This window comes from Canis lupus, chromosome 23, assembly GCF_003254725.2.
Source record: "Canis lupus dingo isolate Sandy chromosome 23, ASM325472v2, whole genome shotgun sequence".
In the NCBI taxonomy this organism is placed as follows: Eukaryota; Metazoa; Chordata; class Mammalia; order Carnivora; family Canidae; genus Canis; species Canis lupus.
In genome coordinates, this window is record NC_064265.1 from 29,526,696 (window position 1) to 29,540,956 (window position 14,261).

General features: G+C 37.9%; 1 protein-coding gene across 6 annotated transcripts in view; it reads left to right on the forward strand.

The window, feature by feature from the left end:
- DNAJC13 (DnaJ heat shock protein family (Hsp40) member C13) overlaps nt 1–13,833 on the forward strand; it is a 117,476-nt gene extending 103,643 nt beyond the window's left edge. For 5 of the 6 annotated variants that reach the window (XM_049099998.1, XM_049100000.1, XM_025448761.3 and 2 more), the window contains 7 exons: nt 92–134; nt 500–673; nt 2,188–2,367; nt 2,660–2,800; nt 4,799–4,942; nt 7,133–7,232; nt 12,970–13,833. In XM_049099998.1, coding sequence (XP_048955955.1) covers nt 92–134; nt 500–673; nt 2,188–2,367; nt 2,660–2,800; nt 4,799–4,942; nt 7,133–7,232; nt 12,970–13,067 — 880 coding nt within the window. In that variant the 3' untranslated portion in view covers nt 13,068–13,833. Of the gene's footprint in view, nt 1–91; nt 135–499; nt 674–2,187; nt 2,368–2,659; nt 2,801–4,798; nt 4,943–7,132; nt 7,233–11,984; nt 12,094–12,969 lie in introns of all 6 variants that reach the window. The other variant, XR_007405308.1, reaches the window with a different exon arrangement.
- The last annotated feature ends 428 nt before the right edge of the window (nt 13,834–14,261 follow it).

The following is a 14,261-nucleotide window of genomic DNA, read 5'->3' on the forward strand; positions in this document are numbered from 1 at the left end:
ATCACCTCTCTAATGTTTATTCTAAAGGTTAATGAAAGTGTATTTTGTGACTGAAGTTTGATATTACCCTCTCCTTTTTTTTCCCCCTAAGGCACTTTAAAAATCAGCGCGACAACCCTGATGTAAATTGGAAGGTAAAATATGCTTTTATTCAGGGGAAGGAATTTTACATTTTACTGTCTTTTTTGTTGACTTGTTTTTTAATTCCTACTGAGTCAGTTTAATGACTATTAAATATCTTGTTATTAAGATACTTAAGTAAAAAAAAAAATGATACTTAAGTATTCCCCCAGAAAACAAGGTTTTAAATTTAAAAATAGGAATATTCACTTTTTAAGTAAGTAACTAATCAAAGCACCTTTTTTGAATTTTATTAAGGGAAATAAACTTATAGTAATTATAATTTGATTATATTAATAGCCATTTAATGGGCTTTGCATTTTTTTGTGTCATGTAGGACTAATGATTAAGTGACTTGACTATGATTCTTTCTTTTAAGTTGCCTGAAGATTTTGCTGTGGTGTTTGGAGAAGCAGAGGGTGAACTTGCTGTTGGAGGAGTTTTCTTGAGAATCTTTATTGCACAACCAGCATGGGTTCTAAGAAAGCCCAGAGAATTTCTTATTGCACTATTAGAAAAATTAACTGAACTCCTGGAGAAGAACAATCCACATGTAAGCTTCAGCCAGCAGCAAAACGTTTCAAATAGTTTGCTAAATAGACTGATGGTATTTCTGTTAAAATCAAATGCATTGACCCATGCATTAAGAATTGGTTACCTCTTCTAAGGAACAGCCACATTTAAATTCACATATGCCCATTCATCTTTGGTGGGGGCGGGGGGCATTTTCAAAAGTGAAATTTGTTAGAGATGTCTGTTGACAGAATACTATTTCTAACAAATGTAGAGGCTCTAAAAAAAGGTTTCTGGCACTCCATTTCCAGTGACTATAATTTTAAGGAGAAACCTAAATGTTCAGTGCTCCCTGGAAGTATGTCCTCTAGGGCATGTTCTTCTCCAGCTTTGCATATATGACCAGCTTGGCCCTTATGAAAGAAGTTGACAGGAGAGTAGTAACTATATGAGTGAACCTACTACTTGTGTTCAAAGCCAAAGGCTACTAGGGAAATAGAAGTGAGAAAGTAGCCTTGTCTTCATTCAGTGAGTCAGAAATCCCAGTAGTGTATAAATTTTTGTTATTTAAACCTTTAGATTAAAAATAATTGAGAGATATGACTATTGTTTTATTAAGCTGGCCATGGAACAAAGTGATAGCCCAGGCTGTGTTATTAAATGGTCGTGGACCCCAGTACCAGCTCCACTGGTTGCAGCTCTGCCTCATTTATAGAAGGATCATAGCACCTATCCCTAAGACTGGGGTTTTAATATATAGAGAATAGTTAGCATAATGTCTGGCACATGTCAAGTACTTAGAAATTACTAGTTACTATCATTAGTTTAGCACAACTTAAAAAAAAAATGAATGGTTTACCAAATATTTGCATATGTCACTTTCCATAGTCCTGTTTTCTCTTTACTAGGACTTTTACTACACATATAGTTTCCTTTTTTTAAAAAAAAAAATGAAATCCTCAAAAAGCAGAAACTTTGGGAAAGAAACAGTATTTTCCTCTTATCACCTTTCTTTGCGGGCTTATTCCAATTTCCATGTTTGCTTAAGATGCTGTGGTTATATATGTCTGGATATAGTGGTATAAGTTACAGGTCTTTTGCGATCCACAACAGAAGGTGCATTATGGCAGACAGATCTGTTAAGTAGAATTTTTAATAGAACTGGGAAACACATTTCATGAATTCTGCATTCTCCCAAACTATTGATGTTCCCTGATACTAATATTTCTATAACATTGAATAAAACTTTGTAGTAATATCTTTTGGAAAAAAAAATATATATATCTTTTGGGAGATGATCTCTTAAACTTGCAACAGCGATATGACCTGGCCCAGTGATAAGCTGCTTAGATTAGAATATGACATTCTTAAAGTCCTTTGAATTCATTTTTTCAAGATGGGAAGTTTGTTGTTTTCTTAGGATTTGTGACTCAGTTTTCAAAAATCAACTCTTAGAATTTACAGATCTCTAGGTTAGAATGTCAGATAATTTACACAGATATTTAGGACTGATGGTCAGTATCTTATAGTTTGTTTGTTGTTTACACCCTCCAGGGAGAAACTCTGGAAACTTTGACAATGGCCACAGTATGTCTCTTTAATGCACAGCCTCAGCTGGCTGACCAAGTTCCACCATTGGGCCACCTCCCCAAAGTGATCCAGGCAATGAATCATAGAAACAATGCCATTCCTAAGAGTGCCATCCGCGTTATCCATGCCCTGTCTGAAAATGAGGTACTGATAAATCCATTTAGTAGCTTATAATTCTGGAATTTATTAATGCTCTCTCTCTCTGATTAATGCACATTACAGTATAAATCCTCTTCCTACCATGTGCCTTTCTGCCTGTGAACCAACAGGATTGTGACAACTCTTACAATAGTTCAAATGATATAATTAATAGACTGATTTTGAGTTTACTGTTAAGCTTGAGCCAAATGTAGATTTTTCATGTATTATTATATTTACTGTGCTATATGAACTACTGCTGTTCTACAGGTAAACTTCTTTTTTTTTGGACACTTAGCTGTGTGTTCGAGCCATGGCATCCTTAGATACCATTGGCCCATTGATGAATGGAATGAAAAAGCGACCAGATACTGTTGGTCTAGCCTGTGAAGCAATTAATCGAATGTTTCAGAAGGAGCAGAGTGAATTAGTGGCACAAGTAAGTGACTTTCTAGATTCAGTACTATTGGGCAGCCTAGGTGGCCCAGCAGTTTAGCGCCGCCTTCAGCCGAGAATATGATCCTGGAGACCCAGTATCAAGTCCCACTTCAGGCTCCCTGCATGGAGCCTGCCTCTCCCTCTGCCTGTGTCTCTCCCATTCTCTCTCTCTGTTTCTCATAAATAAAATCTTGTAAAAAAAAAAAAAAAATTAGACTCAGTACTATTTTAGGAAAACAAACATATCAGGCAAATAGATTTTCATTATTTATCTCATTATTTAACACTGATTTGGTTTCTCTGACTTAGGTTTGGTATGGAGATAACTTGTGGGTTTGTGCATGCATGATTTTATATTTTATACATACACGTATACAGGCACATACATATATATACACACACATATGTAATATATTCATATACACACACTGAAAAAGGTTGGCCAGCTGTCAAAAATCTTACCAACTTCAGAGTACCTCAGTGGCTCTGTCAGTTAAATGTCCCAACTCATGATTTTGGCTCATGTCATGATCTCAGGATGGTGAACTGAGCCCCATGTCAGGCTCTGTGCTGGGTGTGGAGCCTGCTTGAAGTTTCTCTTCCTCTCTCTCTCTCTCTCTCTCCCCCTCTCACTCTCCCCACCGCCCATCCCCCATCTGCCTTTTGCCCTTCCACTTGCTCCTGTGCTTTCCCTTAAAGAAAAAAAAAAAGTTCAAAAAAAAAAAACACGTCAGAGTACTTTTATGATGTTTAAATTTTGGTTTTCTGCTAAGCATTTATTCTTGGCTTGCTTTGTAAAATTTGCTTCATCCTCTTTGGAAAGACTCACTCTGTTTATTGATGCCTTCATTTCTTAAGTTATGTTTAGGAAACATACCAAGATTTATATGGTCTTTTTCAAAGAGACTACCCACCCACCTAATGTAATAGGACTTGGTGGATACCAGTGTAGGGTAGACAGACACCAAAGGAACAAAAACCATTGCAAAAGTGATCTTTCTAAAATATAGCTCTTAAATATAACTGGGTCACTGGTCATCCTCACAACCCTTCATTGTCATCTGGCAGTAATGGGAAACCAAAGTGACAGCTGACAGCCTCAGTATAAGGTCCTGCATCTTTATATCTGGTCTTCCAGTTCTCCCAGCCCCATCTCCTATCCCTGTCCACCCTTGCCCTTCATTTAGGCGGGTTAGAAGTACTGGGTACCTCTCAAATAGGTAACTGGATGCTCTGAAGTTCAAACTTGTAATTGACTCAGAGAGGGTTGTTGTATTGGAAAAAACTTGAGCTAGTACTACCACTTGATGGCTCTGTGATGCCAGGTATAACACATAAATTTACAACATTCGGATTCCTTACCTGTGAAATAGTTCTGATTCCTCACAAGGTTGTTAGGAGAATGGTACTATAAAGGGAGGTATGTACACTCAGTAAATGTTAGTTACTTCCACCTCCCCTTTGAGCTTTAGAGTGGGTAGTGAAAATTGTGTGATACTTGACTATTATCTAGCTTTTATTAGGCTGATATGAAATGTATGGGAATGCAAAGGTTGATGTTTTAAGAAAATGGAAAAAAATATTAAAATACGTCAAATTTTGTGCCCATTAGTACAGTGTCATTAGAGGAAACAACCCAGTAGAGTGGCTGAAAGGTCATGTTCTGCACTTTGTGGGTCTAGATATAGATTCCATCACTGCCTCTGACTGTCAGATTTTTACCGTTTGTGCACTGATTCTTCGAAAAGTAATAATAGTGCCTCTGTCATTACATGTGAAGATTAAATAATTAGTCTATAGCATTTAGAACAGTTGAGGGCATGGAATAAAATCTCATTAACTAATAGTGTCATTATCATTAGATCTATAAAAGAAATCTTTATTTGCATTAAAATGAAAGAAAGGAGGTTGTCTTTTTCCAGGTATGGTTCTGCGGGTGAAAGTGTTTCTTCAGTGAATTTTTTTCAGCATTTTATATATGCTTAAAACTCTCTTCTAGGCCCTCAAAGTAGATTTGGTCCCATACCTCTTAAAATTACTCGAAGGCATTGGCCTTGAAAATCTTGACAGCCCAGCAGCCACTAAAGCTCAGATTGTTAAAGCTCTCAAGGCCATGACTCGAAGCCTGCAGCATGGAGAACAGGTGAGTCTGCACAGGAATGACTTCAACTTACTGGTTACAGGAGGGTATTATCTGAGCCAAGGGTCTTGGCTATGGATGATCTGTGTACCTCACCTTAGATGCTCAGGTAGTCACTCAGGGAGATTCTTTTTTTTGAATACTGATAGCATGTTGTACATTTCAGGATGAAAAATGCTGAAATTCTTCATTATAGAAGAATATTAGCGTTTAATGCCAGTGAAAGGCTAATGGTTAGTTCTAGGATTTATTGCTGGGTAGTGATAGCCACATTCATTAACAGTCCATAATGCCATTTCTGAAAAAGCTTTATCCTTTTTGCTGACACTTACAATGTATGTCAGCTGCATGCTTACGCTGACTTCCAGCTGGCCCAGTAATTTAATTCTCCTCTTTGGTTTTATTCTTATTATTGTTTCTGATGGGTTCCTCATTCACTTTTATCATCCAGCATTATCTACTAATGTTCTCTTGCTCTGTTGTTTTTTTTTAATTAAGGTGAAATTTATACAACATAAGATTAATGATTATTTTTTAGATTAATGTTTTTAAAGTGAACAATTAATTTGTGTTTAGCATATTAACAGTGTTGTGCCACTACTTCTTACCTAGTCCGAAACATTTTTATCACCCCAAAAGGAACCTCTATACCCATTAAGCAGTTCCTCGTCATTTCTTCCCCCACCCCCTCATTTCTCCCCCCACCCTCAGCCTCTGGCCATCATGACTTTGTATTCTATGAATTCACCTATTTTGGTTATTTCATGTAAAATGGAACCATACAATATATGACCTTTTCTGTCTGGCTTCTGTCACTTAGCATGCTTGCTTGCTTGCTTGCTTTCTTTCTTTCTTTCTTTCTTTCTTCCTTTCCTTTCTTTCCTTTCTTTCCTTTCTTTCCTTTCTTTTCTTTCCATGTTTTCAAGGTTCGTGTTACAGCATCTATCAATGCTTCATTCCTTTTTATGCTGAAATATTCCTTATGTATATGGCACAATTTGTTTATCCATTCATCTAGCGATAGACATTTGAATTGTTACTGCCTACTAATGTTCTTTCATAGGTTTAAATTGTCTTTTAGTGAGAGAGACAACATATCTTGCTGCAGTCATCAGCTGTATGTTTAGAAGTATTTGGGGTTTTTTTCTGTGGGTGTTCTGAACTTGCCAAGCAGAGGTACTCCTTAGTATCATGTGCAGGCAGTTGTCTTACCCTTGACCTGCCTGAGGATTTCTGTTGATGAAATTAGCCAAATAACACTGACACCCATCTTCCAATCTCAAGGGGGAAGAAACAAGTGTAATAGTTTTCAAAATAGCAGCTCCTCCACCACCTCCTTCTTGTGGTGCTTCCAAGGCTGGGACAGGGAGTCTCTTAGACTCACATAGCCCTGTGTGTATCTCTATTCTGTTTCCTGCCACTGAATTATCTGGCACCATCTGTCTCCCCCACTAGACTAGACATAAGCACATCAGAGACAGACATGTCCATCATCTTTGTGTCCATCATACCTCCACATATGAGGTACCCAGTAAATACTTGATCTGAGTGTTGATATGCAACTTGGAGTTAGGATTTCCTAAACATTTTCTCTGTACCACACAGAAATATGTCCTTCATCTTAGTCCATTATACTCTACACACGTATTTTATACTTATGTATGTACATCACAGATCAGCATTTAGCCATTTTGCATGTGATACTCTGGTACTTTCTGGTATTTTCTCAAACATACTGATCACAACCTTCTAAATCGATTTCATAAACTTTTAACAGGTCACAACTGATAATTTGAAAGACTTGAAGTCTTAGCTTGAGTTTGTAGCATCTTCTCCCCAGGGCCCTTACTCGGGAATACTTCATGAACTCATGCTACATTCTCAGCCAGTTGTTAATATCACAAGAAAATCTTGCCCAGATTACAAACAAGCCGGTAAATTATAGCTTCTAACCCTAAAGGGAAGATTGACTTATCAGGGACTTCTTTGGGTCTGGTTTAATGAGATGTGCCTCTCCCAGTGCCTGATATAGAGTATTTGATGACTACTAGGTCTTGCTCCATCTTTGAGTCTTTTCTCAGCTGACCTTTTTCATTTTATCTTGGAAGTTTGCTTTTTCTCTTTAGTTCTGTCTTCTACCACCCAAACCTTTTTAATTCATTTATGCTCAAAGACTTTGCTTTACTTCCCTAGGTGAATGAAATCTTGTCTCGTTCTTCAGTCTGGAGTGCCTTCAAAGATCAGAAACATGATTTGTTTATTTCTGAGTCACAAACAGCAGGATACCTCACAGGTAAGCCACACTTAATTGGTTACTCTAAGGTATAGGGCAAAAGCCACTTTGAACCTTCCTTGTTTTCTGACTAAACTGAATGTAGCATTTAAAGTTTCTTCCTAGGCTACTAGCCACCTGTTGTGGAGGTGCTATGGCATGCAGTGTATCTCTGGGGTTTGCCCTGGACAGATGGCAACTGCTCTTGTGTTGAATGTGTATTGACTAAAATGTGCACTTTGCTCAGTTTTGACCCAATTAATTAATGGTGTCATAGTTTACACTTGGAACATGACTGTATTAAAATGTTTCTCTTAAATGTGTAAAAAAAAAAAAAAATAGAGACGTATCTACTCGGAAGTATCAGTATCAGAAACATGATAGCATCATTCCATTTCTATCAGAATAACAGATTGAAACTCCAGATATGTACCTTTATATGTGAAATGGTTTTCTTCTAAGTTTCCAGTGATTAATCTGTTGTTTAAAAATATTTTCAGTTTGGCCTCTCATGGGAATATGAGAGTATTCCATATTCCCACTCCAAATATGTGGATACCATAAAGGAAAGGATATTTTACTACTTAAGGATCAAAGGATGATACATTTTTGAAGCTCAGGACATTTGTCCATTTGACACACTAATTGCATAATAATTTTGGATTTTTTTTTCCATATTAGCTTGTGTTTAAAAACAAAGTCATTATCCTTTTATTGCTATATCTGAAGATGAAATATAGTCTCTGGTATAAAAGTTTTCAGTTTGAAAATAGCCTTAAGAATAATAGGCAATTTTGCCATCTGTTTGTAGTGTATATATTTTAAAAAGTAAGCTCTGCATCCTCCTCTAACTAGAGATGGTGTGAGTAAATTGAGAGGAAAAAAAAAATAGTAACCAGTGGTTTGCATGCCAGGGTAATTGTTTCAATAATCCTGATTGGTAGCATAGAAGTTTATAAATCATGAAGACTAAATCTTGAGTATTCAGAAATGGCAACTTTAGAAAAGATTTTTCTTGGTTTTCATTTTAGTCTCAGTTGTGATACTACTGCTGCTTTCTTCACTATGACCACTTAAATATGAATCCTAATGTTTATAAACACACAGTGCTTTGACTGCTAGTCCTGGGTGTATGTGAAGAGCAGTGTCCTAGGTCTCCCTTCTAACTTCTCTATCCCCTGTCCTGTGATTTCTATGGAGAGAAATACCTAGAAAGTGGTCTTTGCTTATCTCCTATCTCTCTTGCAAATGTGAAGTAAAGTTATAGCCTCTAAGAGTGTATTCTATAACAGGCACACTAAAAACTCTCTTTACACTCTTTTTCCAAAAGTTTATGTAATAATATTACCTTTTTTGTGGTATTACTATCATTACTTTGTATCTAAGGATGTTGGACTGGAAAATCTGTCTGAATTTTTTCCAGCTGGAAAAAAAAAAAAAAAACATACTTATTTAGAGTTTGGCCCTGAAGAATAATAGGATATAGATTATAAACTTCCCTATGGGGAGACCTCTTCAAATTTACTGTGCTCTCTATTGTGCTTAGCATTCATTGACTTGATTTAGAGTCAAGACTTGAGCTGGTCCTTGACTTACTAACAGGATAATGGACCAAAAGGTTTGTGGTTAGAATACAGAAGAAACGGATTTATCTTCAGGAGCCTAGATTTCCTTGCTTTTGATCCTCACTCCATCCAAATTTGCTATACCTATAAAAGAAAGCACAGGGATTGAAAAGTTTCCTGTCTGTGCCTTTCCTTCTACTTGGATCCTTGGGATGGCTTTTGAGTAAGGTGTGAGGAGCAGTTATGATGAATTGTAGGGGAAGAAGAAAAACTGGGGTTACAAATTTCTTCACATCCTCCTCTGGTCCCACTTAAGGGGCAGCAGGTTTTGTACAAAGCCAGTCAAGGGGGCAGTGGTATAAATCCCAACTTGGAAATGGATTGGTGTTACTGTGTGCATTCCGAAGGCCCTCCTGAAGCCTGCAGACATGTCTACACGGGACAGTCTGTACTAGCCTTGAGTTGTGTTGGGTCTGGAATTGTCCAGTTCTTAGTACATCATCAGTCTGAGATGTTCCTTTGTTGAGATGTTGATTCAGAAAACTTTTACCGTTGGTTCTAGTCTTTTTTGAAAGAACTGTTTAAAGAGAGCACTACCAGTTGAATTGTTGTCTACTCAATATTTAGATTGCCAAATGTTTCCTTCCTGTGTTTGAGCTTTTCTGTTGATGCTTTGTATTGTTTGTCATGTGTTTGATAGAAGGGGCAAGTTCTTCTAATGGTAAAATTGTGTGTGTGACTCTGTGGAATGTATACAGTGGTATGTTGAGTTGGAACTTTAATTGATTAGAATTTACCCCACCAGACCCTCAATCTTGAGAGGATTCTCATCGTGCCCAACCCCTCTCTAATCAGTATGCAAATGAAGTAAGGTGCTGCAAGAACACATTTCACTAACTCTTTTTTTCTAAAATACATATGGATGGGTTTGGCAAGTAAGTGGATTTTGTGTAGGAGATGGGAAAAGAGGAAAGTTAATTATGATTTCAAAGGATAAGAATTAAAAAAAAAGTAAGATAAGAATAATCAAAAATACATTTATGATTTTCTGGCTGTCAAGCAGATACCATTCAATCATATGCTGGGGATTAGGGTTATAAATAAAATGTCCTAGGCAGGATTACTCATTGTTGATAAATTGAGATAAGACTGCCTGGTTCCATAGGCTCTCTAGCCTGGCATACTTGTTTTCTTTTATGATAAACACTTAATCTAAAAGTGCTTCAGTGTGGTTTTACCCCATGATGCAGAAAAGCTGTGGTTGCTCATTGAACCAGGCCCTCAGTTACTTAGCTACTTACTAGGTTCTAGAAGAACTGGGTACTGACAAGCTTAAGGCCCTGTAAAAATAATTTTAGCAGTGAAAATCCTCATATTACCTCACTTAGAAAACTAGGGTAGAGAAAGAAGGAACAACAGGGAAAGGAAGAGAAGGAGACCAAAGTAAACATGCTTTTAGGAGTTGGAAACAAAGATGAAGTACTTTGTATACATACACACAAACATATACACACATATATTTATATTATATTTAATTGGAATTGGAGATGAAGAACTTTATATACACACACACCTGTATATATTTATATTATATTTAATTAGAGGCATGTGGAATAGTTAAGTTGGCTTCCTAAGGTCATTAAAGGAAAAGTGGGTGCAAATCTTGGGTCTCTTCCTCAGACCAGTCTGTCTGTCTTTATAGACTTGGGTTGATTTTATTTTTTATTTTTCATTTTTTTAAATTTTTTTTACTTTGTGTTTTTCTTCTTACACCTGTCCCAAGACTACACAATGTGAGCAATGTTAGGATGTTTCCCTAAGGTTGACAGTTTATTGTGGGTCACTGACTGCTAAGGCAGAGCTTCCTTCTTTTTGTTTTCCCTGCTGAGAATCCCATGTTCATTTTTACCAAAATCCATGCTCTTTCCACTACTCCCATCATTGCAGCCAGTTCCATTTTGTGGGATTCCTTGTTAATTTTCCATCTTCTCTCGTTCTTAAGTCTGGCAGCCTTGCACAGTGTTGCCACATGCCCTGTTTCTGGCAGCCCCTCCTCTCCTCCTGCCTTTCTCTAGAGAACACAACTGCCCTGGCCCATCCTGATGACTAGACTGTACCTTCTGGCCCCTAGAAAGCAGACAGTGTCTAAAGGAGAAGTCAGAGGTGTGAGGGAAAGAGCATTTCAGACTTTAGTTACATAAATTGGTTTGTCTTTCTTAAAGCCAATGATGGGGCTAGACTTTGGTCTCTTGTGGATAATCCTTCTGGGCCCATCATCTCACAATTTAATTTTAGCCAAGAGGTTCCCAAACATTCTCAGTTCACAGTGCCTTTAATACTTGCATGATTTTTTCATCTACCCTTGGGCCAAAAGAAATAACCTAACAGTTAGTGTACTAAGTCCAACCAACTTGAAAGTGGTTCTGTGGTGTCCAATAGATGTTGCTGTGTTTCTCCCCAATTTAAAATATCTAGCAGCACCCCTGTGAGTTTGTCCCAGGGTCCCCCAGCACACAGTTTAAGAACAGTAGCCTTATTTTCTGTGTAGCATTCATGATTTGGTTTCATCATCTATTCATTTGATGTGAATCAAGTTGAGTCCACAATTGGAAGTGCTTGGGAACTTTACTGATCCCCAGAATGTTTGAGGATTTATTCTTAAGGCTTATATCTTTGATGAGACCTACTTAATAGTTCTGTGGTAATCTTGCTGCTGCCTAAAGTTCAGAGAATGGTAGGTTGGTGGGAAGTGATGTTAACAGTGGTGCTGTGGCTCTGAACTGCCTTGTTAGAGGGGGTAGGTGGACCCAGTGGCCTTCTCCTCAGCTGTGTGTAAGGCCTGGCACCCTGACTGGCAGAAGGCAGGAGCTGATAGATGCAGGCCTTATAACCTTAAAAAAGGGAAGATCCCTTTTCCATGTTTTTCAAATTCAGGGTTCTGAGGGCCCAGGCACTCTGGCATGTTACAACTCTTGCAGTTTGAATTGTCTCTGGCTGTATAATTACATACTAGATGCAGTGTTTGCTCAGTGATGCAAGCCATTTCACATCCTCGGTAAAAGTGCTTGTAAGGTGAACAAGATGAATCTGAATTGTGCCCCTTTTTTCCTGCATTAGTCCCTGTTACACCTTAGCCTTCATCAAACTGCTCTGCTGTTTGCACTTCTTATAACTTCCCTTGCTGCTTATATTTCTTTTTTCCCCTCAGGTGTCTCTCCTTCCCTTCTAACTGGCAGCAGCCCCCTTCACCTCAGGAGCGGGCTTTAGATCCGCTCTGCCAGGCAGCTTGCTAACTTCTGTGTAGCTCTCTGAAGCAGGTAGAGAACCATTTTGCTAAATGCATGCCGCTTCCACTGCCTTTCTAGTTCTAACCCTTTGATGTTCCTTAGCTGTTTGCTTATTTCCTACATTTTCAGCTAAAAATATCACTCAGTTTGTGGTATTATGCTACAGTGTCTCTCGCAAGTACTCTGTACAGTTTGTGCAGTGTTTCTGGGATGTAACTGTCTCTGCAACGTTTAAGATAAACTGGAGGGCTAAAGACATTATATGTAATGCTTATAGGACACATCTTGATAAATGCTGGCATAGGTAGCATTTCCATGCAATAGAGACTGTTAGAATCAAGGAAGACATAGAAAATATTGATACTGTTTCCCACAGCATTCTTGTTTTGACCTATGATAGATGTCCAGAGCCTTCCTTTTTTAGAGACGTTGGTGTAGCAGCCCTTGTTCATTTGGTGTTACTTGTTACAATAGCATTTCTTTGCACCAAATGATAGTTGATTACCTTGAATGTTGATAAAGTGTTTTTCTTGGGCCTTCATCAAGTATGACTTTGGGTGGGCTGAATATAGTTTCTTTCCTCTACTTGTTCCCCTTCTTTCCTGCCCACCTCCCCCTGCCCCATTTGTCATAGCTGTCCTTTAGTTCCCAGGACTTGTGAAAAATTAAATTCCCAGAATTGAGGTGGGACAGTTTCCCATGTTTCCACACCAGTATTACTGTCGGCATCAATTTTGAAATGCTTTTTAACTCTGTCCTATAGTAAAGACATACCTTGAAGATGGCACTGTGTGGCTGTTTGTTAAGATATGATAAGGTACTTGACTAGGTTGTGACATTTTTATGAAGGTCAGTGTTTTCACATGACTCTGCTCTCTAGAAGATGTGTTTTCCTTTCTCCTGCAGGACCTGGAGTTGCCGGCTACCTTACTGCAGGGACGTCCTCATCAGTCATGTCTAGCTTGCCGCCTCCCGTGGACCACGAGGCGGGTGACCTTGGCTAGCAGACTTGACACATTTGTAAGAGACAGTAGATGCTGAAAGGCCAGTGCCCAGTCCACATTCCTCCAACTGATACGTTGAAGCAAACTCTTAACTGCCTTTCTCCTGGTTTCATGACAGTGTTATTCCTTTTTCTATAAAAATATTTTTATTTAGGAAACAAGTCAGTGATTCTAATTGTATCACGTTGTGAGAAAGCACTCTGTGGATCAACCTGAGTGGGTACACAAGAGTTTTTTTCTTGATGTATGTAAGCACATTCTGTTCCTTTATATCTGTTTACAAGACTGTGAATCAAAAAGACAAAACTCTCTTCCTAGTTTTTATAATGTTTTTTTGAATTAGTGTGACTGTGGAGTTGAACTGCAATCTACAGAAATTGGACTAGGTCACTTATCCCTGGAAAAGGGTGTTATCCTCTCCTGCATCAAGTCCACATGGCTGTCCTCCTCCACCGTCAAACACTATTAGGTTTTGTCCTTGCGCCTATTCACTGGTATCCTCTCCTCAATCATTAACCTTCTGAGAGCTCACAGTACACGTCGGTATGTATAACTGGCTTTACCAAATTGAATGAAAAAGGAGCTTGTGCAAAAAAATTTAAAAACGGATGTCAAGATGTTATGTAAGAGATTAGTGTAATTGTGAAATGTTCTATACATTATCAAATATATAAAGCTTTCTATATTGAATGTACATTATACAGATCATTCATATGTGTACATAAAATTTTAAAAATAAAGGGAATTGACTGCTTTGTTAATGAGATATATTTGTTCTAATTTAATTTTTCCCATGGAAGACATATGTTTCTAAGACAGATTTAGTAGGAGCAATAAACAGACTTTCCTCACATTCACCGCCCCTCATACAGACAGCTACATTGACACATCTGATCATTCCTGATGACCTTTGTTAATATTTCAGCCTCATCTAAATTTCCAGAAACATAGCATTTTATTTATATGCCATTAATTAATTCAGGAATAGGCCAGCCTATTAATACTCTAATGTATGAGACACATTAATTCCAATATTTTTAAGAGGAGAGAAATTTAGAGTGTGAGCTTACTTCAAATAACACAGATCTCACCATATAGGTATTCTAGTATGATCACGAACTGCAAGAAAATATAAACATATAAAGAATATGAACACTTCTTGGGACGCCTGGGTGGCTCAGCAGTTGGGCGTCT